Raw genomic sequence first — 24,898 nt, 5'->3', positions numbered from 1 at the left:
CCAGCCATCGGGAACATCTTCCCTGCATCTAGTCTGTCTAGTCCTGTTAAAATTTTATATGTTTCGATGAGATCACCTCTCATTCTTCTAAACTCTAGTGAATATAGGCCCAGTCGACCCAATCTCTCCTCATATGTCAGTCCTGCCATCCCAGGAATCAGTCTGGTAAACCTTTGTTGCACTCCCTCCATTGCAAGGACATCCTTCCTCAGATAAGGAGACCAAAACTGCGCACAATACTCCAGATGTGGTCTCACCAAGGCCCTGTATAACTGCAGTAAAACATCCCTGCTCCTGTACTCAAATCCTCTTGCAATGAAGGCCAACATACCATTCGCCTTCCTAACTGCTTGCTGCACCTGAATGATTGCTTCCAGCGACTGGTGTACAAGGACACCCAGGTCTCGTTGCACCTCCCCTTTTCCCAATCTATCACCATTCAGATAATAATCTGCCTTTCTATTTTTACAACCAAAGTAGATAATCTCACATTTATCCACATTATACTGCATCTGCCATGTTCTTGCCCACTCACCCAACTTGTCTAAATCACATTGGAGCCTCTTTGCATCCTCCTCACAGCTCACATTCCACCCCAGCTTTGTGTTGTCTGCAAACTTGGAAATGTTACATTTAGTTCCCTCATCCAAATCATTGATTTATATTGTGAATAGCTGGGGCCCAAGCACTGATCACTGCAGTACCCCACCAGTCACTGCCTGCCACCCGGAAAAAGACCCGTTTATTCCTACTCTGTTTCCTGTCAGTCAACCAATTCTCAATACATGCCAGTATATCCCCCCCAATCCCATGTGCTTTAATTTTGCACACTAATCTCTTGTGTGGGACCTTATCAAAAGCCTTCTGAAAATCCAAATATACCACATCCACTGGTTCTCCCCTATCTATTCCACTAGTTACCTCCTCAAAAAAACTCCAGGGGATTTGTTAAGCATGACTTCCCTTCCATAAACCCATGCTGACTTTGTCCAAACACGTTAATGCCCTCCAAGTGTTCTGTTATCACATCTTTTATAATAGACTCTAGCATTTTCCCCACTACTGATGTTAGGCTAACTGGTCTGTAATTCCCTGTTTTTTCTCTCCCTCCTTTTTTAAATAGTGGGGTTACATTTGCCACCCTTCAATCTGTAGAAACTGTTCCAGAGTCTATAGAATTTTGGAAGATGTTCACCAATGCATCCACTGTTTCCAGGGCCACTTCCTTTAGTACTCTGGGATGTAGATTATCAGGCCCTGGGGATTTGTCAGCCTTTAGCCCCATTAATTTCCCTAGCACTTTTTTTTACTAATACTGGTTTTCTTCAGTTCCTCCCTCTCGCTAGACCCTTGGTTCCCTAACATTTCTGGGAGGTTATTTGTGTCCCCCTTTGTGAAAACAGAACCAAAGTATGTGTTTAATTGTTTTGCCATTTCTTTGTTCCCCATTATAATTTCCCCCATATCTGACTAAGGGACCTACATTTGCCTTCACTAATCTTTTTCTCTTGACATATTTATAGAAGCTTTTACAGTCATTTTTATGTTCCCTGCTAGTTTACTCTCATACTCTATTTTTCCCCTCTTAATTAATCTCTTTGTCTTCCTTTGCTGAACTCTGAACTGCTCCCAATCCTCAGGCTTGCTGCTTTTTCTGGCAATTTTATGTCTCCTCTTTGGATCTAATACTATCCCTAATTTCTTTTGTAAGCCACGGTTGAGCCACCTTTCCTGTTTTATTTTTGTGCCAGACAGGAATGAATAATTGTTGTAATTCCTGCACACGTTCTTTAAATATTAGCCATTGCTTATCCACCGTCATCCCTTTTAGTAAAGTTGCCCAATCTATCCTAGCCAACTCGCACCTCATACTTTCGTAATTTCCTTTATTTAGATTCAGGATCCTAGTTTCAGAGTGGATGATCCATCTCGGCCTCCTCCCGATATCCCCACCATCACAGAAGCCAGTCTTCAGCCAATTTCATTCATTCCACTTGATATTAAGAAACAGCTGAGTGCACTGGATACAGCAAAGGCTATGGGCCCCGACAACATCCCGGCTGTAGCGCTGAAGACTTGTGCTCCAGAACTAGCTGTGTCTCTAGCTAAACTGTTCCAGTAGAGCTATAACACTGGCATCTACCCGACAATGTGGAAAATTGCCCAGGTTATGTCCTGTCCACAAAAAGCAGGACAAATCCAATCCGGCCAATTACCATCGCATCAGTCTACTCTCAATCTTCAGTAAAGTGATGGAAGGTGTTGTCGACAGTGCTATCATGCAGCACTTACCAATAATCTGCTCACTGATGCTCAGTTTGGGTTCCGCCAGGACCACTCGGCTCCAGACCTCATTACAGCCTTGATCCAAACATGGACAGAAGTGCTGAATTCCAGAGGTGAGGTGAGTGTGACTGCCCTTGACATTAAGGCAGTATTTGACTGAGTATGGCACCAAGGAGCCCTAGTAAAATTGAAGTCAATGGGAATCAGGGGGAAAACTCTCCAGTGGCTGGAGTCGTACCTCAAGAAGCTCGACACCATCCAGGACAAAGCAGCCCGCTTGATTGGCACCCCATCCACCACCCTAAACATTCACTCCCTTCACCACCGGCGCACAGTGACTCCAGTGTGTACCATCCACAGGATGCACAGCAGCAACTCGCCAAGGCTTCTTCGACAGCTCCTCCAAACCCGCGACCTCTACCACCTAGAAGGACAAGGGCAGCAGGCACATGGGAACAACACCACCTGCACGTTCCCGTCCAAGTCACACACCATCCCGACTTGGAAATATATCGCCGTTCCTTCATCATCGCTGGGTCAAAATCTTGGAACTCCCTATCTAACAGCACTGTGCGAGAACCTTCACCACACAGACTGCAGCAGTTCAAGAAGGCGGCTCACCACCACCTTCTCAAAGGCAATTAGGGATGGCCAATAAATGCTGGCCTTGCCAGCGATGCCCACATTCCATGAACCAATAAAAAAAAACCTCAGCCGGGTGACTTATCTACTTTAAGTACAGTAGTAGGAGGTTCTAGTACCTCCTCTTTCATTTTCTAGCCCATCCAGTATCTCAACTACCTCCTCTTTTACTGTGACTTTCGCAGCATCTTCTTCCTTGGTAAGGACAGATGCAAAGTATTAATTTATTACCTCAGCCATGCCCTCTGTCTCCATTTGTAGATCTCCTCTTGGTCCCTAATCAGCCCCACCGCTCCTCTTACTACTCGTTTACTATTTATATACGTATGGAAGACTTTTGGATTCCCCTTTATGTTTGCTGCCAGTCTATTCTCATTCTCTCTCATTGTGCCTCTTAGTTCCTTTTTCACTTCTCCTCTGTACTTTCTATATTCAGCCTGGTTCTCACTTGTATTATCAACCTGACATCTGTCATACACCCTCTTTTTCTGCTTCATCTTACTCTCTATCTCTTTTGTCATCCAGGGAGCTCTGGCATTTTTGCCCTACCTTTCCCCCTCATTGGAATGTACCTGCACTATACCCAAACCATCTCCTCTTTAAAGGCCGCCCATTGTTCGATCGCAGTTTTGCCTGCCAATCTTTGATTCCAATTTACACGGGCCAGATCCATTCTCAATCCACTGAAATTAGCCCTCCTCCAATTAAGTATGGCGCAATATCAATGCAAGGTGAGACGTTTGAACTCTAATGTGTTCATTAAACAAGTTTACTTGTATTTAATTTGAAATTTTCCTACGTTTGGAACATTTGTTTTATTTTACATCTTTCAGGTGCTGAGTAGTGTTCCTTATTGAAAAGATCACTCCATATCCTGTGTCCAACAAATGTGCCAGTGCGGCCTGGGATGACTCACCATTACTTTCTTTCTGGAAAACATTTAACCTTCTCCAGTAGATCAGAAAGTCACACTATGGGAAATTGCGCCTGCAGACACACCATCTTGCCATCTCATGGCATGGCACAACAGGCAGAGCATAGTATGTTGAGCTGGAGCATACAAAGCATTAGAAATTTAATGGGGACTTGGTGGTGTAGCAGGACGTAGCCTTTCATCTTAGGGGTTTCATACATAAAAAGGGGAGGACAAGTTAATATTGCTGTAAAAAAAAAGTACATGGGATTCTAGGTTTTATAAATAGGAATATAGACTACAAATGGTAATGCTAAACATACACAAATCATTGGTTAATCCATGGTTGGAATATTGTGTCCAGTTTTGGATGCTCTATTCTAGGAAGGATGATAAGGCCATTGAGAAGTTACAGAAGAGATTGACTAAGATGATACCCAGGGATGCGAGGCTTTCGCTACAAGGAGAAACGAGCTTCATTCGTTACAAGAAAGGAGATTTGATAGCGGGGTCCTAAATTCTGAAGGGTTTTAATAAAGTAAATAAGGGAAAACTACTGATACTGGTCAGTGAGTTGATAACTAAAGGACTTATTTTTAAGATTGTCACTAAAATAAAAAGGGGAGATCAGAAAAAAAATTACGCAGAGGGTTGTTAGGTCACGGAATGCCCAACCAGAAACAGTGGTAAAAGCAGAATCAACAATAGCTTTTAAAAAGGTGAATAAATATTGGAAAAAGAAAAATTTGAAAGGGCACAGGACACAAGGTGGCTTTTCCAGAGAGCCAACACTGGTGCAATGGGCCTAATGCCCTCCTTCTATGCTGTAAAATTCTGTAAATCCAGTCTGGTACTGGGTTCAAGTCTAGCCCACACTGATGATATATGTAAGTCTCCTTTGTCAATTAGGAAATAATTATGGGCAATCTTGACCCAATTTCTAGTGAGTGTGGGCTTATAGGCTCAACGTTCTCCTTATTTGATAGTAATTGGAAATCCTATACTGCAAGCACACAGGATGGCTGGTATGAGAAATGGAAGAAATGCTATGGAATCACTTATTGGGTTGAAGTATGATTTGGAGCAGGCCGGAAGGAGCTTTTCTATGCATCCAATTGGTGCTGTACCTGATATTGATGAGACAGTGTAGAAGGAACTAACTATCTAACCATGAGCTATGCCTGACCTGGCCTTGGGTTGCTTGTTGAAAGGAGCTTAGCTCTGCATCCAACTGGTGCTCCAGACCTGAAACAGCTTCATGGGACAGTGTAGAAGGAGCTTCAGTCTATATCTAACCTGTGCTGCAATTGATCTGGAAGTGCTTGGTGCAGGATACTGGATGTCTGAAGTGGATGGGGTTAACCTTCACAACATTAATATTCCTCAACCTGATAAGCATAACATTCACACACAAAAAAAACATTGTTTGGGAACACAATGAGATAGATGGAAGCTGCAATAGATTCAGTAATCAAATAGTTAAAGGCTTCAGCCAATGGTTTCCAAAAGTGTGCAAAATGCCACCAACTGAGTGTCAGATTTAATGCATTTTGCATCACACTTTCATTCCTTTGTATAAACAGTGCATACCAGACACCAAGTGAAGAAAAAGGCAGAGGGACGAGGATCAGTCTGGACACGATTTCATTTCCACATAAAATTAGGATTTAGGTTTGAGGTGTGTATTTGGGAGTCAACTTCCTTATGAGTAGAGGGAAAAAGTCAAAGCCCATCTCTCCACTCTGAGCAGAGAATTTTGATAAATCGTTGATTAAAAGCTGGAGTGGGCTTTAAGCCTAAGGTCTCCAAGCCACTCTAATTACTTCAGCTGACAGCTGTGTTCCTGTCCATCCCTCTTAATTCAATGTGGTCAATGTGAAATAATAATTAGACACACAAATTAAAGAACACTATGGTAAACTATCACTTACATCAATCAACGGACACTCACTTTGTAAGACTGTTCAGTTAAGAGGCTTCTTTATGCCTAGAAAGAGCCCCGAATAAGAACATAAGAAATAAGAGCAGTAGTAGGTCATCTGGCCCCTCGAGCCTGCTCTGCCATTCAACGCCATTTTCCTGCACTATCCCCACATCCCTTGATGCCTTAATATCGAGAACTCTATCGATCTCTGTTTTGAATGCACTCAATGACTGAACTGCCACAGCCCTCTGGGGTAGAGAATTCCAAAGATTCACCACTCTCTGGGTGAAGAAATTTCTCCTCATCTCAGTCCTAAATGGCCTACCCCTTATTCTGAGACTGTGACCCCTGGTTCTAGACTCCCCAGCCAGGGGAAACATCCTCCCCACAACTACCCTGTTGAGCCCTGTAAGAATTTTGTATGTTCCAATGAGATCACCTCTCATTCTTCTAAACTTTATAGAATATAGGCCTAGTCTACTCAATCTCTCCTCATACGACAATCCCGCCATCCCAGGAATCAGTCTGGTGAATCTTCGTTGCACTCCCTCTATGGCAAGTATATCCTTTCTTAGGTAAGGAGACCAAAATTATACACAATACTCCAGGTGCAGTCTCACCAAGGCCCTATATAATTGCAGTAAGATATCTTTACTCCTGTACTCAAATCCTCTTGTAATAAAGGCCAACATACCATTTGCCTTCCTAATTGCTTGCTGCACCTGCATGTTAGTTTTCAGTGACTCATGTACAAGGACACCCAGGTCCCTTTGAACATCAACATTTTCTAATCTCTCACCATTCAAAAATACTCTGCATTTCTGTTTTTCCTACCAAAGTGGATTAACTTCACATTTTTCCACTTTATATTCCATCTGCCATGTTCTTGCCCACTCACTTAGCCTGTCTATATCCCCTTGAAGCCTCTTTGCATCCTCCTCACAACTCACATTCCCACCTAGTTTGTGTCATCAGCAAACTTGGAAATATTACATTTGGCCCCCTCATCCAAATCATTGATATAGATTGTGAATAGCTGGGGCCCAAGCACCGATCCTTGCGGTACCCCACTAGTCACAGTCTGCCAACTTGTTTATTCCTACTCTCTATTTTCTATTTGTTAACCAATTCTCAATCCATGCCAGTATATCACCCCCAATTCCATGTGCTCTAACTTTGTTCACCAACCTCCTGTGTGGGACCTTATCGAAAGCCTTCTGAAAATCCAAATACACCACATCCACTGGTTCCCTTATTTATTCAACTAGTTACATCCTCAAAGAACTACAATAGGTTTGTTAAACATGGTTTCCCTTTCATAAATCCGTGTTGACTCTGCCAAATCCTATTATTTTCAAAGTGTCCTGTTATCACATCCTTTATAATAGTAGTAGGGAAAATGCTGGAATCTATCAGGCTAACAGGTCTGTAGTTCCCTGTTTTCTCTCCCTCTTTTCTTAAATAGTTACATTTGCTACCCTGGCTAGTATGGCTTGTTAATAATGGCATTTTTGTGATGTGATGGCTCAGTCTGACGTCAGTTGCACCATTGCAGCCTGCTCTGTACCAAACACAGCTGTTTTTCAATAAAGATTGTGCCCAGTTAAATTGATTATTTATACTGCTGCTGCTAACTCCTTGCAGAAGTACAAGAGGCTTTGATAAGATAAATTGGGAAAAAACATTTCCACAGGTTGGTGAGTTGGTAACCAGAGGATATAACTTTAGGATTATCACCAAAAGAATGATGGTAGAATTTCAAATTAAGAATTTTTTTTAATATACAGGTCGTTGTTATGACTTGGAGTGCCCAACAGAAACAGTGGTGGAAGCAGAATCTGTTATAGTTTGATAGGGAAGGGGGTAAATTTGAAAAAGAAAAATTTTAAAAAGCTATGCAGAAAGGGCAAGGGCGTGGGACTGAGTGGATAGCTCTTTCGGAGAGCCATTACAGGTACATGGGCCAAATGGTCTCCTGTGTCAAAAAAGTCTAAGATTCTACAAATTTTATACCATTTGGGTGACAGGATTAACTGATTTCTTTGATCCACAGGCTTCTATTGTCAAATAAAATTCCCCAATCCAATTTTCTCTCCTCCTTTCCTGACAGTTGACTATGGTTCCATGGACACCAGACACTCCAATACCTCACCAGGTTTCATACGAGGCTCTATGATGAGATGTATAGGGAACAGCAGTAGGCCATTCAGCCCCTCAATTCTGTTCCACCATTCAATTAGATCATGGCTGATCTGTACCTCGAATCCATTTACCCACATTTGCTCCATATCCCTTGATACCTTTACCTAACAAAAATCTGATGATCTCAGTCTTGAAAGTGTCTATTGACCCAGCATCCAGAGCCTTTTGGGTGATTGAGTACCAGATTTCCACTACCCTTTGTGTGAAAAAAGTGCTTCCCGATTTCATTCCTAAATAGCCTAGCTCTAAAGATGGTGAATATGATGTGTATAGAATGGGAGTTTTAACCAAGCAAAAGACTGTTTTTGACATAGGCATCTAAACAATCCCTAGTAAAACGAAAACAGAAAATGCTGATCCTCATCATTCATCAATGCCATCAGATCATGCGTTCACTGTGTATAAAGTTAAGACTTTCATTTGGTCATGATCAGTTTGGATGAAGGCAGCAATTCATCCCATTTGATCTTATTCTCCCCTCCCAATTGGGGTCAGCATTTATCTTAGTGGTAGCATTATTGCCTCTTATAAGACCATGGGTTTAAATCCCACCTGAGACTCGAGTACATAATGCAGGCCGACATGCCACTGTAGCCAAGTACACTGCCTTGTTGGAAGGAAGGTTCTCCTGGTGTCCTGTCTAACATTTATAACTCAACCAACATTAAAAAACATTGATCTTATTGCTGTTTGTGTGATCTTGCTACGTGCCAAATGGCAGCTGCAATTCCCTGCATTACAATACAGTGACTACACTTTAAAAGTACTTCATTGGCTATGTTGCACTTTGGGACATCCTGAGGTTGTGAAAGGTGCAATATAAAATGCAAGTTCTTTCTTTCACTCTATTCTCATTACATAATCTAGCTGTTGATGAGTCAAGCGTTCTGGCCTCAACGTCACTTCCTCGCAACTAATTCCAGCTGTATAGCTCATCCCTCAAACAATGGGAATCAGCCAGCTCTGCTTTGCAGACACGAGGGACCTATATTTAAAACCAGTTGGGAGAAAAGGAAGGGACCAAGTAGAGTTTGAATCTAATATTTAAAACAGGTGCTTTGTGCAGATGTAACATTTTAACACTGGTGAAAACCAGTGATCGCAACAGCCACTGGTCAAATCACTGGAAACCAAACTTCTATTAAGCATTTATTGAATTATTTTACAATTGACTTCACATTGAAAAAATAGAAAAGTCATATAAAATGTCAGTGAAAAAAGTAATAATTTTAAAAATATGTAAAACCAGAGGGGAGAAAAGGAACAAAAACTATTACACAAGTCGAACTGAAAGTTATACCCAGAGGCCGAGAGACAGGCCTACTTTCCTTAATTGTTCTCAGAATGTGGGCAACACTGGCAATGCTCTAATTGATCCCCTACTTGCCCTCAATTTTGTTGCTGAATGGCTTGGTATGCCTCAGAGGGCATGAGTCACATGTAGGGCATTAATCAATCATTTTCATGGCATGGCAGCTTCGTCTTTTTTTTGAAAGTTACCAGAAAGTGGAATTTCAACTCATGACCTCTAGATTGCTAGTCTAGTGCCATAACATTTGTACCTCAACCCATTAGTTTACAGTTCTCATTTATTCACATGATATGGGCATCATTGGCAAGGCTGGCATTTATTACCCATCCTTAGTTGTCCTGAAGGGCCTTCTTAAACCACTGCTATTGGCTTGATACAACTGAGTGGCTTGCAAGGCCACTTCAGAGGGCAGTTGAGAGTCAACCACATTGGTGTGGGACTGGAGTCACAAATAGGCCAGACTGGGCAAGGACATTATTGAACCAGTTGGGTTTTCACGACAATCCGACAACTTCATGGTCACTTTTATGGATACCAGTGGGTTTTTTTTTTAAGAAACTGAATTCAAAATTCTCAAAATGCCATTGTGGGATTTGATCTTACATTCTCTGGATTATTAGTTGAGGCCTTTGGATTGCTAGTCCAGCAACATAACCACTATAATATGTGCATATTTGTCCTGGAGTGAGTTGATATAATGTCCTACTTCAGCCATGCAGTTTGTGACACCAGCTAGCAACTTACACACATCACTTTTGAAGGGAGAACTCGAAGGGAAGAAATGAAGTGGACACTGAGGAGGTCGTGGTTTGACATCACCAAGCAGTGGCTGGCCAGAGTTCAATCTATAGACTTGGAGCTCAACAGACAAGGATTATACAACCTTGTTTGCACCCACCCAGCTTTAGCATCATGTTAACATGGGGCCAATATGGACATCTCCAACGGCCAATGTTTCAGACCCCAACACTAGTTTCATGATGTCAGTTATCAGATAACCAACTAGGGACTACCCTCCCAGGTGACAGGGTAGGGTAAAAGGAAGAGGAGATATGGTCTCTTTGCAGTTGAGGTGGCTCCACGATATGTCTGGGCAAACGCTACACGTGACTACAGACTTTTGATTTACAGACTCAAACATGGTGAGGCAGATATCCAGCTGAACAAAAAAGGTAGTTATAATTTAATCAATATTTCTGTACCACCTCAAGGATGTGACCTGGGCTGCATCCCTGAAGTTGTTCAAAAATTTTTCTTTTAAATTAAATTTGGCCCCTGTGGATCTTGTTTTCTTCCAGTGAGAAGAGACCCAGTCCCTTTAATACTGAGGAAAGCACAGTGTAGTCAAGATGCTGAAGCTGATCATTGGGTACAGTTCAGTCAGCTTGCAGTAGAATCCCCATACTGTCATCATTCTCACAATGTAAACACCAACCACCCAGGAGTACTTCCGCGCTCTCTCTCTAGGTTCTCCTCTCATGGTTGTGAAAGTGCCTTAGCGAGCCTCTTCCAGAACCATCCTTTGGTGCTTGGGTTTGTGTAATCGCAGAGTGTGATGTGCCGGAGAATGCTGGGAAATTCCTTCTTGATTGGTTTGTACTTTATGGGGATCAGGCGCTTGTCTCGGGCACCTGTGGGACCAGAAATAGATACATCAGATTTAAAATTCTCCACCTACTTCAAATTTCCTCCATACCCCCCCACTAAAAGGCACTGACTTGGGTGGGATGTGATTCCACAAGCTCTAGAAGTCCTGGGATATCACCCCACACCCAACTAACTATCCATTCTTCACAGGTCATCCCCAGCACAGCCATCCACTCTAATTCCATTTCTCTACTCTTTCTCCAAACCCTTTAATATTTTCCTTCAATTTCTTAACTAATTCCCTCAAATGTCATTGGTTTTGATCACCACTTCAGTAATGCAGTATATATCCTGATGACCCTTAACACGAGAAAAATTCCTCCTATTCAACTCCTTTTTATCTATCTGTTATAATCCTTAGTTTATGTGCGAGCCCAGACAACGGACTTCAGTAGGCCATTCTAAAAAAAAGTGGGTGGCATCACAGCCTACCCCAATCCCATCCACACCAACTGTCCGTTCAGCTGGAAAATTCCTAGTTTGTGTCAATGATTAGCAATCAGGAGCTGCAACCATTTCTTCCCCAACCCCCCCTTTCCCTGCAGCAGTCCCATCATTGTTCTGGCTGAGATCAGTCACGACTGAACACAGACAAGGAAAGCAGCCTGGAATCTGCTCTGTATAGCTTATCACTCTGCAGACCCATGAAGAGCCAGAGAAAAGGGTATTTTCCTCCCTCATCTCGCCACACTAAGCACCAGCTGCTTGCAGGCCCCTGCAGCTCCAACAGTGATCTTCAGCAAGTGAGTCACACTGGGCCTGAGGAAGACTCATCCTTGCATTCTCCTTTTCATTCCGATGGGAGTGGGGGTGGAGGGAAGGCTTGCCTGGACTTGTCAATACCTCTGCACTGCGACACAGTGGAGTTGGGAGCTCAGTGGGTGAGTGATCACAGGCGAAAAACAGCAAAACATTCTGTGGAGTCACATGGGCTGTGAAACATCACTTTAAAAAAAAGCAATAAAACACACTGGGGCACATTCCTCAGAGAAAAATTGAGAAACCCAAATGAAGAGCTATGGCAAGAGACCACCTAGGCTGAAAAAAAGAGAAAGTGAGATGAATCACAAAGCAGATGTTACATAAAGCCTGTAGGAGGAAGGGAAGATGGAGGGAGATAAGGAGCGCCAGAGCATGCAAAAGAATGAGTTAGAATGGAAGATGGTCTCCAACACATTGTTGCTTTACCTGGACTAAGACTCAGAGCGAACTTTGTTTGAAAATCACAATCATCGCTGATCAAATAGTCATCAGAGATTATCGCCACCAACCTCTTACACCTGTCATTAAAGATGGAACAGAGAATCCATGATATCCCAGTTGGAATTCATCTCATTCTGGTTTAACATTTGAAATTGTTACGTTTGACCTCCTTTCCTGGCCGTTGGTGCAGATTTTAGCTCAAAGTTTCCTTACAAATGTGCTCAATTGCATAAAGGTTATTTGCTAACAAAAGTGCTCATAGGCAAAAAACAGCAAAACATTGTGAAGTCTCAGGTTGTGAAACGTCACTTTAAAAAAAAGCAATATAACTCATCGGGGTCACATTCCTCAGATCATCTACAAAAGGATAGCGAGTACTGGAACTTGAGAACTAAATGTAATTGCAGAGTGAAAAATATCTAGACAAGTCAGGCTTGGAACTGGGAGTAAAGGCATTTGGTTTGATTCCAAATCTCATCGCAAGATGAGGAAGCACATTCAGTCCATCCTAACATCCTTCCAGAATGGACTACAGGTCACCTTTGGCATTGTGCCTGCCCATATTTCCTCCTCCAGTCTGGGACTGGTGGGTGGGGCATCTGAGCTGGAAAGTCCTCCATTTTTGCCACTGCTGTGTTTCCTTGATTGACTGATGGAATGCGCATGTCTGGGGCAACAGTGCCAATAAACCATCCTCCCCTGAAGGGGAGTGTCCTCCATCTCATCTCAGTCCACCATCTAAAAACTGACATAAGGTTAGGGGAGTTTGAGCGTCAGTCAAAGCTTGAGTCACAGCTCCCCAAATGAGCCATACAGAAAGGTCCTAAATTTGATCCCCGGTCTGTGTTGCGTTAGGTGTTCGGAGAATGTGCCTCTAGAGTTGCTCAACCTTTGGCCCCAGGGAGGAGTGATAAATTGGTTCGGGTTCTGCTCCTGATTGCTATGCAGCGATCCCTGTTGGGAGCATTAGGGGAGGTCAGAATCAGGCTTGGCTGTGGTTTCGAGCTGCTTGTCAAGACTCACTGTCAAGGCTCACGTGTAAGAGTTATAAGGTACCAGAAGACAAAGATGCCTGGAACTGTACCTCAGCAAAGGGTCAACAGTTGTGTTTAAGGAGAGGAAAGACAGCATGGGGGTTGGAGAAATTATGTTTAAAAACCCTTTTAAGTTCAAAACCTTGCTGTATGATATCTAACTAAGACATGACATATGGTAAGTGTTGCATACTTGGGAGGATCAGGTGACTTTGTCTGGATCTGTTGTGGACTAATTGATAGAGATTGATTGCTATGATTAGTCAACAACTCCATTATCATTGTACATGACTACCAGGGTGGTAGAAGGCAAACTAGATGGACCTTAGGAATTTCTAAGATGTAAAAAGACCATGTTCCTATGAGACAAATTGAATGCATCTCTTCACTTCCCTTATCACATGGCAAATTATTGGGAACAGGGGGTTAGCATAACCGGCACACTAGAAATCTCTGCTGCCCTGTGCCGGTTATTTTGGAAACTTGCCGCGTTTCTAAATCCCGCCCAGCCTGTCTCTGCTTACCTTTTCTCAATGAGCTCACTGGAGATGGTCCAGACGCATGTCCCCGGCAGCACATCGCGGTCAAAGACACACAGCTTCAGTTTGCACTCTGTTTGCTCGAGTTGCCTGATCATCTCGTGGACAAAGTCGATGTCGGCTTGGCAGTAGCAAATGAAGGCATCGAAGAGCTCAGGCGCAACTCCTGCGACACAGCAGAGCATTTATTGATCCATCACCTACTATGTAGTACCTTCCTATGGTTCCCAAACACTCCACAGTTGCGATTTTCCTCACCTCATTTCTGGGTCTGTTGTAGACTAATTAAGAGATTGATTGCTCTGATTAGTCAACAACTCCATTATTGTTGTGTCATGTGACTACCAGGATGGTAGAAGGCGAACTAGATGGACCTTAGTCTTCTTTCACCTAGCAATTCCTATAACTCCATATACTGAGGGATAGACTGGCCTCTTTAAATTTTATTCCTTCTATTATAGGATTAAGCTCATGTCCTGCTACCCTCTGTTTTTAATCTTACAGCAATTGTTCTTTGATCAATTTATGTGTTGGTGACGTAAAGGGTAAATTCACTGATCCTATGCTCCCAGAGGGGAGCTGCCCTCAATGAGAGCAAGGGTTGGAGACTGGACTACAAAACTGTAGGCCCAATTCTCTGACCCGTGCTCCCTTCAAATGGCTCCCGACTGGGAGGGTGGGAGCACTGTATAAAATGTAAGGGTAAATTCAATGTATCGTGTACAACAGACTGTAGTAGTGAGCAGGCTATACTGAGTAATTAAGAGTTGAAGCAATCAATTTGGTCTTGTGACCTTGGGTTCAGTTGGGCTAGGCTAAAAACAAGGTGATCCTGAGTTAGTATTACTGACATTGCTTGTTCTTGGGTGGATCAAGGTTGGGGTTCACACTCATACTTCAACTAGGTGATCCCACTGTGATAGCTGGCCTTCCATTTCAAGCTCAGCATTGAAGCCCCCATTCCTCCACACATTGAGTTCCTCATTTTACCCAGGCCAGGGGGAAATCACTTCCCAGAGAGGGGATATTGGATTGGGAGTCAACCAAACATGGTCATACTTTCTCAAATTAGAGGTTGTCAGAAAATTGAAGGGAAATCCATCTTAAATATTATTCCCAGCCTAAATAAGGAAATCCTAACATAAATGCATCAGGCCACTATATTTTTCTGCAAATGTGTTTGCACTGCGTTGGATCAAAACTTTCATCTATTCATATAAAATAAAGTGTGGTTAAACCACAAAATCTGCCCATCAGGATACACTGGAACTCTGATAATCTGCACTCCCGTTCATCCACAAGAATTCATGGGTTTCAGTCGGGTTTAGTTATGTTTAACCAGTCCAAATTTAATTAATGTTCTGTGCTCTGGATCCAGGAAGACAAGTAGTTATTATTTGGATGTCCAGTAACTGGCAAAATTTACCATAGATAATATTTAGTTTCTAGTCATGACACCCACAAGGGACATGGCTTCAGACCCTAGAGACCAGTTGAGAGTCAGGACAATCAGCACTTTTTCAAGATTATCTAATTTTTAAAATGGAAAAAATATGGGCCTGATCCTCAGATGCTTGGAACTGAACTTGTTTCTGATCAGTTTGTTTCAATTACCTATAAACTCACTGTAGGCCTAAGCCCCGATTAGCAATCAGATTCATGCGCCATCCCCCTATTTGAAGGCTGATGGGGAAGGTCTTTGTTATGGCAGATACCTTTGTACATATTTAAAAAAGTTATATTGAAGGAAATTAAAATGAAAATCTTGTCCTGTAGATTACCTGTGGGGTCATCTCTTGTTGTAATGCCAGCCAAAGCTGGAGTCTTGGGTCCACTGCTATCCACTGATGGCACCTGAAGGGGTTTGTTGAGGTACCGTCTACAGTGCTCTTCTGTAAAGAATGAAGACAGATTATAGTATTTCAACACAGATGCATGATGTTGAATTCAAGTTCTATTTGCTCATCTTCATCCCAAACTGCTGTCCAATTGATCTTATCCTTCCAGAATACTGACCCTACCAACTTCTGTTCCTGGATAACGTCAACCACTGTTCCTGCCAACCAGTTGATCACCCTTAGTGTTAAAAAAAATTCCTGACATCTGTCCCAAATTTGCCCTGAAGAGGTAGTGGTGGGACTTCTCCTTGAACCTTGCAGGTTCTGTTTATAGCATTTTGATACAACTGATTGTTAACTGCCCTAGCAAACCAGTAGGCTAGTTTCCTTCCCTAAAGGACATTAGTAAACCATTAACAATCCAACAGCTTCATGGTCACTTGTACTGATACCACCTTTATTTCCAGATTTTCTTGTAAACTGCCATGGTGGGATTTGAACTCATTCTCCAGATTATTAATCCAGGCCAAATGGATTACTAGTCCAGTAACAACCATTATACTACCATACCTGTGCCCTCTTGTTCTGCTGCCCAAGTACTGCTCTGGGTTTACTTTCTCTATCCTGTTAAGTATTCTTATTTCGCTCAATAAGGTTCCCTCAGATGTCTAAGGTCAAAGGTCTGTATATTATCCAGTTCCTCACAGCTCTTCCTTGACCACTGGGGATCAGTTGTGTTATTCAACCTGCCACCACCTTCCCCTCACCACCCCGCGCCCCCCCCCCCCCATATTTCCAAGATTCTTCTAGTATTCTCCATATGTCAGAGTTTATTACCCTCCAGCTGTGAGGGAAAGGTGGTCTGTTAGTTGCCGCATTGTCCTCCAGATGCAAGGACAGTCTGGTACCCCCTACAGCCAGAGTGGACCATGCCACGTTGAACTACTCCACAATACTACTCCGCAGCCACAAGATTGGGATAGTGCAAGCAGCAACAAAAAAGGCAGATCAACCTGATCACATCCAGAGGTTGCCAACCACATCAACAGATTCTCCTTGGTAGGAGATACCACAACTCTACTGAGGTAAATTGCAGTGTTAAAAGTGGTTTAGGGGAAACTGTTTGTGAAGTGACTTCTTCCCCTCCCCCCAATCCAGAGAGCTGCTGGTGTTTGTAGAACCATATCCAGTAAAGGGCAGGGAAGGGAAATTCCAGCCAGGATCCCTGCTCCTTAACACCTAGTTCATTTGGCAGCACTTGCACCTGGATGTTTCCATAGGGAAGGTATTAAAGCTGAGCTTGATCTGGTCTTCACAGATGTCTGCACACCTGCTTCTTAGTGCTATTTGCTGCAAAGCACAGGAACCCTGGCCTAATTTTTGATGTGTGGTTTGATTCCACAGGCATGAACTGCTCTATCCCTCACCCAAGTGCCTATTCTTCGTGGGTGAGCCGAGGCAATGACAGCCGGCAGGCTATTCAACCACAGGTGGGACGGTGGAGGAATGGATTAAGGTTTCAAAAAAAAAAAGCCCGATACTGTACTCACCTGATATCTGCAACTGATGCTTTCCAGCAGGAGACACTTATAGTGCTAAGCAGCAGGGGCCTGTTGAATTTCCCCCTTGATTTCCAAGGACACAGAGGCCAATTGCAAATTGCCCTAACCAAGGTCAGCTAACTCAGCACAGACCAGGAATCAAAGCTGGGATCTTCCAGCCTGTACTGCAGAGTGAATTTACTCAGTTGAGCCATTTTTAATTTAATCCAGTGTTGTGGGAGAGGGTTCAAACTTGCACAACGGTGTAGTACTCTGTTGGAGTCTGGTGTTCTGGAGCATCTATCAAAGTGTTAGCATTTCCTGTTCATTTGTGGGCACCTTGCAGCCCACAGCTTTCCCCCTCACCATCAACCACATGGCCAATTTCAGTATCATCTGCAAGCTTCTTAATCATGCCCCCTACATTTAAGTCTAAAATCATTGATACATACCACAAAAAGCAATGTAAAATTCTGACTTGGGGGTGTGTGTTTGGGGGGGGGGGGGGGGGGAGAAGGGAAAAAGAGGGGAATGTTTCCTGTCCTGATGACTTTATAAGAGGTGAGACTCTTGCAGAATGAAGTCCCTGCCAGATATCCTGCTAGTATTCTGTGGCCAACTGTACACTTGCACGATGCAGGCACATTTTCTATTCAGTAACTTAAGTGGGGCCCACAACACTGGTTACCAAATGGCAATTGATCTTCTAGAAGCTTCAAAGTATTTCTTCTGTCCTTGGCAGCAACGGCCCAGCCCCCCCATTCCTAATGGAGCAGCAGGATTCAGCGTGATATTCCTAAGTCTCCCCCACGAGGCGGACACCACCCTGGTGCGGTGTAGTTGCACTGTAGCAACTCACCAAGGTTTCTTCAACAACACCTGCCAAACCCACGACCTCCACCACCTAAAAAAGGACAAGGGCAGCAGGTGCATAGGAACACCAAGTTCCTCTCCAAGTCACACACCACAACGACTTGGACATATAGCACCGTTCCTTCATTGTCGCTGGTTCAAAATCCAAGAACTCCCTGCTCAACAGCACTGTAGGAAGACTTCACTACATGGACTGTAGCAATTCAAGATAGCAGCTCACCACCACCTTTTCAAGGGCAACTAGGGGTGGGCAATAAATGCCGGCCTTGCTAGCAACACCCACATCCCAAAAATGAAACAGCCCCCCACCCCCTTGAATACAGGGGGTGTCTGTCTCTATGTAAATGACCCACCCCAAGGAGTTGGGACGTGGCCAATTGTGGAACTGACAGTCAGGTGGAAGTTCCGCCCTGACTCAATTCGACGCAGAGAATTTGGGAGATTATTACTGTAAAGAAAGCATCCCGTGGAACCAAAATGGCAGTAAAAGCTGGATGAGGCCAATAAATTACTCAATTTTTCAGATGTGAAACATTCTCGTTTCTCAGAAATAAGGCAGCCACGTGACCTTGCCTCTGATCAAACCGCAAGAACTTAAAACTTGTTCCTCAAATCAGGTCAACACCAGCACTACACCAAAAAAGCATACTGAACTGCACTAACAAGAAAATAATTCTGCAATATCACTTGGACATTTTGTGAATGCAGAGTCTGTAATTGCTGCATTGCAACGAAACCCCAGACTTTATTAAAAAAATCACAAAATATAAAAAAAAGTTTATCTCAAAGCTTCACAGTAATATCATGCAAGAAATGCAAGAGGAACTTTTAGTAAAAAGATGGAAGATAGTGGAACAGTAAACATTAATGGGTTTCAAGAAGCAGCTTCAGGGTTCTGTTTAACTAATGGGATTCAGGGTTATTAGAAATGCACTAAGGGAATACTGTGAATAGGTGGGCTAGATGGACCAAAGGTCTTCTCTTGTCTGAAACTGTTACTCCAATTCTGCCTCCAGGATCATAAAAAGGGGAATTGAGCAACACCAACTCAAAGATATTACAGCAGATTTTTAACCAACGATCATACAGGCTGTTCTGGGATAGTAAACAGTTCACAGACCAGAGCTCTACAGGTGGTAGGGCTATAAATTAAATGTTTTACAAATGCTCGACAAGCCTGTGGCTGGTTATTGGTTTCTAGATCCCCTTGAAGGATCAGTTAGTAAATCAACCTGTAAGGAATTGAGCTGCACAAACCAGGATGGTTCTTGGTTCAGCCAGCCATTTTTACGATTTCAGTACGAGTCACATTAAAAATTGAAAAGCTTCCACGATTGCATGGACTTAAACATACTGCACCTGAATGATGGTTAAATGGCTTGAAACTTAAAATAGTCATACTTAAGGAAAGAATATATGGTGCGAGTTTGGCACTTTCCTTGTGTCTCGATTGTTTATGCCTGTTTTTAAATTCAGACGTATGTTAATGAGCTTGACACGATATTTGGATGTAAATAATCTCAGTAAAATGGGTGCACGAACGGATGTAATCTCAAGTACAACTTCCCGATTTACATTCCTACAGGAAATTCCACCCCGTAAAGTTTATCAAGTTAAATTGTATCATTCTTTCATCCTCACCTCTCTATAGCTTTTTGCACACTTAGTGAGCATTTACACCATAAGTTTAGCATCAGTATAAGGCAGTTTCTGACACTAAGCTTGCCTTTGACTCTGGAGTGAAGTGTTGTTGGGCTCTGACTCCAGACTTGGGCTATATTTATAACGTAATTATAGCGTTGGTACAAAATGAAACCATTTTGCAGTGACACTTCAGCCGTAGTGTAAACCTACCCTAAAGCACCTTTTCCGAGTGAGATTGTTATATGCCCAGCCAGCATGTAGCAAGGAAATTACAACATCTGTAATTGCAGTTCACTAGCCAAAGCTTACAACAACAAAAGCTTGCATTCATATAGCACCTTTAATGTTGATAAGCACCCCAAAGCGCTTCAGAGCATGAGGGAAATGGATGCTGAGCCAAGGAACCCATTACAGATGGTTCAGTGGGTAAATATGCTGTGGCACTAAGCTATACAGACCAGAAAGTTCCAAGTTCAATGCCTGGTCTGAAATTAGTTAGCTGATCACAGTAGGGCAGCAATTAGCTTCAGCATCCCCAGGCTAGGGAGGAGAAGTATAAAACACCAGGGTTCCAGAGAGCGAGAGAGCGATCCACAGGATTAGGCTCAGCTGTGTTCCATGGTCAATTAGTCCACCGACACAATCATTCGTTCTTGGAATGTGGCCCATCCTTAGTTGCCCTGAGAAGGTGGTGGTCAGTCTTGAAGTTTGCTAGGCCACTTCAGAGGGCAGTTATGGGTCAAGCATGTTGGTGTAGTACTGGAGTCGCATAAAGGCCAGACTGGGTAAAGAGGCTGGTTTTCTTCCCTAAAAGGGCATTATTGAACCAGTTGAGTTTTAAATGACAATCCAACAGCTTCATGGTCACTTTTTTTTTAAACTTCAAATTTTTTTTTTGCTTGTTTTTAAAAAATCAATTCAAATTCTCAAACTGTCATGGTGGGATTTAAACTCATGTTCTACTGGATTATTAGCCCATGCCTTTGAATTACTAGTCCAGTAACATAACCACTACACTACATAAAGAATGGTCACTTGGGCCAGGCATACAAGGGCAACAGCAACCATGGATCTGTACCTCAGCATCAGTCAAAAGCTTCAGGAGGAGGGGTGAAGGTTGTGGTCATAATACAAGGCCAGCTCCTTACAGAGACCATCAGGAGTCAGTCCCACAGATGATTATTGATAGTAACATAAGAGGAGGCTATTCAGCACCTCAAGCCTGCTCTGCTATACAATTAGATCATGACTGACCTGCAACTCCATTTACCCGCCTTTGCTCTGTATCGCTCGATACCCTTACCATACAAAAATCTCAGTCTTGAAAGCTCCAATATTCCCAGCATCCACAGCCGTTTGGGGTGGGGGGGGGGGGGGGAGGGGAAAGAGATAATATATAAACCAGCTAGGACTGAACAAAGCATTTCTATAAGAACATAAGAAATAGGAGTAGGCCATTCGGCCCCTTGAGCCTGCTCCACCATTCAATAAGATCATGGCTGATCTTCAACCTCAATTCTACTTTCCCGCTCGATCCCCATATTCCTTGATTCCCTTTGTGTCCAAAAATCTATCGATCTCAGTCTTGAATATACTCAACGACTGAGCATCCACAGACCTCTGGGGTAGGGCATTCCAAATATTTAGTGAAGAAATTCCTCCTCATCTCAGTCCTAAATGGCTGACCTCTTATCCTGAGGCTATACCCCCTAGTTCTAGACTCTCCAACTAGGGAAACAGCCTCTCAGCAGCTACCCTGTCAAGCCCTCTCAGAATCTTGTATGTTTCAATGAGATCACCTCTGATTCTTCTAGATTCCAAACAGCATAGGCCCATTCTACTCAATCTCTCCTCATGGGATAACTCATCTCAGGAATCAATCTATAAAATTTGGACAGTGAGGATTAATTGTTCATTGAGATCCAGCAGTGAAAGGAGGATGAGAGAAGGGAGGTAGATTGGTAGTGAGGGCGACATTCATTTTCAGAAGGTTGGTCAGCATGGGATCTAGAGATTTTCCCAACCATCTTGCTCCACCCTGCCTCAAACCACACACCCAAACACACAATCAGTAGAAATCAATGTGTAATCCTCTATGTACCATTCCAGCACAGAACACAACCTAATGAGTAACCTGAATGCAGATTTCATGTACCCAAAATCTCAGTCACAAGATAGATACAAATGAGGAAGACCATTTGGCCAATCCTAGCTCATCCATGAATAAAGAAACATCAGATCCCTATTTTAAGTAATTTCAGGTTATGTCCCTCCAGAAACCTACCAAGACATGAATGCCACATGTTCATCGATTATAGGAAAGACTTCCTAATAAAATCAGTAAGATATTTGCCTTTCCTTAGTTCGAAGCTGTGCCACTTATCCTACTAATCATGATTTAAAGAAAGTGGTGCTCCAGATTTGCCTTTTCCATACCAACAGCTACAATTATGAGACTACAAATATCTCCATGCGTCCCACATTATAGTAATCGATAGAATGCCACATGCAGGATATTTAAATCCCTTTCAATTTAGCTGGTTCACTGGGGGATACAACAGCTTCTTGGGAGATTGGGGGGCGGGGAAGGTGAGGTAGAATGTGCTCCCCTAAGGGGGAAATAAATAATAGATACAAGTGTGTTCTAAGAAAAAAAAACAATATAGGGAAAAAAAACCAAGAGGCTCACCAATTGCCGGTGTGAGGTCTTCAAGAATGTCATCCCGCTCTATCTTCTTGAGTAGCTCCAGTAAACTGCCCACCGAAGTGCCTTCCTTGCCTTGCCAATCCTGCAACAGTTTTTCGGTGGGATTATCTAACCTCTCGTAGTTCCTAATCTCCAGATAGTCGAACCCCATCTCCTCGGCCAGCCCCGTCCAGTCCGCCGCTACCACACTCTTCGGATTGAGAAACAGAGCCAGCTTCTTCCTCACCGCGAAATTCAGGGCAATCAGGGGAATGGAGAAGAAGTCAATGGTCCCCAGTGAATCCGCATTCTCACTATTTTTCTTCTCACAGCTTGCCATTTTGTGACTAATATTTTTGCAGAATTCTTTACAGAAAGGCAAAAATTACAATTTATATCCAAGTATTTTTTCTTTTTTTAAAAAACTTATTTCTTCGATATTCTCTCCCAGAAATAATTCTATTACACATTCCCTTTCCATTATCTCACACTCAAACCTCAGAACAAAAAGCACATTTTTAAATATCTTTCCAAGAAAAATAAACTTTTTACTGAAATGATAAAATATAGTAATTAAACCTGCTTTAGTTTCTTTATCTCTCACAATTTTACTTCGAAAATGAAAAGGCCTTGTCTTTACGTAGAAATGTACTGAACTTCTGCGCAATATATATTCTGAGTAGCAACTAACCTTGCTTTTAATTTTGCGTTACCGTCAACTCTGGAAAAAAAAAAGCCCCTCTTCTGGGATTCTTCTCTCCGAAGACCAGAAATTAATTCCAGTTTACAATACAAGAACCAAAAAGTTTTCACCTTTTTAAAGCTCTGATGTTATTTCCTTGGTCTGTTCTCAGCTCATGGAAGTGACGTGCGTGTAACTGACGAGAAAACCACACCTTGAGGGGGGAGGAACAGAAATATTTCATTTCCGTGTTGGGCAATCATCTAATTATTAGGCTTATTGTGTTGTCTAACCAGTAATGCAAAATTTAAAGGTTCAAGTTATAATAAAGATGGAAGAAAGGCTGTACCTTTAAGCACACCAAGTTATTTTTTCTTAAGTGGGTCAATTGAAATTTTTAAAAGTCAGATTGATAAACTTCTTGGGATATGGACATCATGAACAAGGACAGCTTTTATTGCCCATCCCTAGTTTCCCTTAATAAGGTGGTAGTGACCCAACTTCTCGAATCGTTGCAGTCCATCTGATGAAGGTGCTTCCACAATGCTGTTAGGTAGGGAGTTCCAGGATTTTGAACCAGCGATGATGAAGGAATGGCGATATATGACTAAGTCGGGATGGTGTGTGACTTGGAGGTGATGGTGTTCCCATCCGCCTGCTGGTCTCTTCTTTCTATGTTGTGAGTTTGGAAGGTGCTGTCGATACCGAGCAATGGAGGGTAAATGGGGTTGAGGTACAGATCAGCCATGATCTAATTAAATGGTGGAACAGGCTCAAGGGGCTGAATGACCTACTCCTGTTCCTATGTTCTTATGTTTATACTTGGGTTACCAACTCACCCAGATTGTCATGGAGTCTCCAGAGATTAAAGATTAATCTCCCTGACAGTGCTGCAAGCAACCGTAAAGAAAAATTATAGGGGAATAAAACAAGAAATCAGAGATGGGGGAAAAATGGCTCTTTCACTAACCGTCAAGAATCAAGCAATTGAGTAACCAAGAGTCCGCTTGCTTTCTAATTGGCGTTTGAAGGCAGTGCGACACGAGGATAGACACATGGGGTGACCAATGGCGGGAACGTAGGAGGTGGGGCAGCTGGAGGCGGAAGGTCATTTTTTAAATTCATTCATGGGATGTGGGCGTTGCTGGCAAGGCCAGCATTTATTGCCCATCCCTATTTGCCCTTGAGAAGGTGGTGGTGAGCCGCCTTCTTAAATCGCTGCAGTCCGTGTGGTGAGGGTTCTCCCACAGTGCTGTTAAGAAGGGAGCTCCAGGATTTTGACCCAGCGATGGTGAAGGAACGGCGATATATTTCCAAGTCACGATGGTGTGTAACTTGGAGGGGAATGTGCAGGTGGTGTTGTTCCCATGCGCCTGCTGCCCTTGTCCTTCTAGATGGTAGAGGTCGTGGGTTTGGGAGGTGCTGTCGAAGAAGCCTTGGCGAGTTTATTGTTTAAAAAGGGAGAAAAGAATAGACCTAGTAAATACAGGCCAGTCAGTCTTACCTCAATGGTGGGCAAATTATTTTAATCAATTCTGAGGGACAGTATAAACTGTCATTTACAAAGGCACAGATTAATCAAGGACAGTCAACATGGATTTGTCAGGGGAACGTCTTGACTGACTAACTTGAATTTTTTGGGGAGGTAACAAGGAGGGTTGATGAGGGTAATGCTTTTGATGTAGTCTACATGGATTTTAGCAAGGCTTTTGACAAAGTCCCACATGGCAGACTGGTCAAAAAAGTAAAAGCCCATGGGATCCAAGAGAAAGTGGCAAATTGGATCCAAAATTGTCTCAGTGGCAGAAAGCAAAGGGTAATGGTCGATGTGTTTTTTTTGTGAAGGAAGGCTGTTTCCAGTGGGGTTCCACAGGGCACAATACTAGGTCCCTTGCTTTTTGTGCTATATATTAATGGTTTAGACTTAAATAT

The 24,898-nt window shown here is 42.9% G+C and overlaps 1 protein-coding gene across 2 annotated transcripts; it reads right to left on the bottom strand.

The window, feature by feature from the left end:
• Window positions 1–9,103: 9,103 nt before the first annotated feature.
• myd88 (MYD88 innate immune signal transduction adaptor) lies at window positions 9,104–23,158 on the bottom strand. 2 transcript variants are annotated; one of them, XM_067978762.1, is made up of 6 exons: window positions 23,098–23,158; window positions 22,288–22,650; window positions 15,484–15,594; window positions 13,688–13,868; window positions 12,115–12,206; window positions 9,104–10,910 (listed from the first exon to the last, which is right to left on the bottom strand). In XM_067978762.1, the coding sequence occupies exons 2-6, from the start codon at window positions 22,622–22,624 to the stop codon at window positions 10,756–10,758; spliced, it is 876 nt and encodes a 291-aa protein (XP_067834863.1). In that variant the 5' UTR covers window positions 22,625–22,650; window positions 23,098–23,158; the 3' UTR covers window positions 9,104–10,755. The 2 variants fall into 2 exon arrangements, with proteins under 2 accessions (XP_067834863.1, XP_067834862.1); XM_067978761.1 differs by having other exon boundaries at window positions 22,976–23,152.
• Between the last annotated feature and the right edge of the window lie 1,740 nt (window positions 23,159–24,898).

The sequence above is a fragment of the Heptranchias perlo genome, chromosome 3 (genome assembly GCF_035084215.1).
Source record: "Heptranchias perlo isolate sHepPer1 chromosome 3, sHepPer1.hap1, whole genome shotgun sequence".
In the NCBI taxonomy this organism is placed as follows: domain Eukaryota; kingdom Metazoa; phylum Chordata; class Chondrichthyes; order Hexanchiformes; family Hexanchidae; genus Heptranchias; species Heptranchias perlo.
This window is presented reverse-complemented; position numbering and strand designations above follow the sequence as displayed.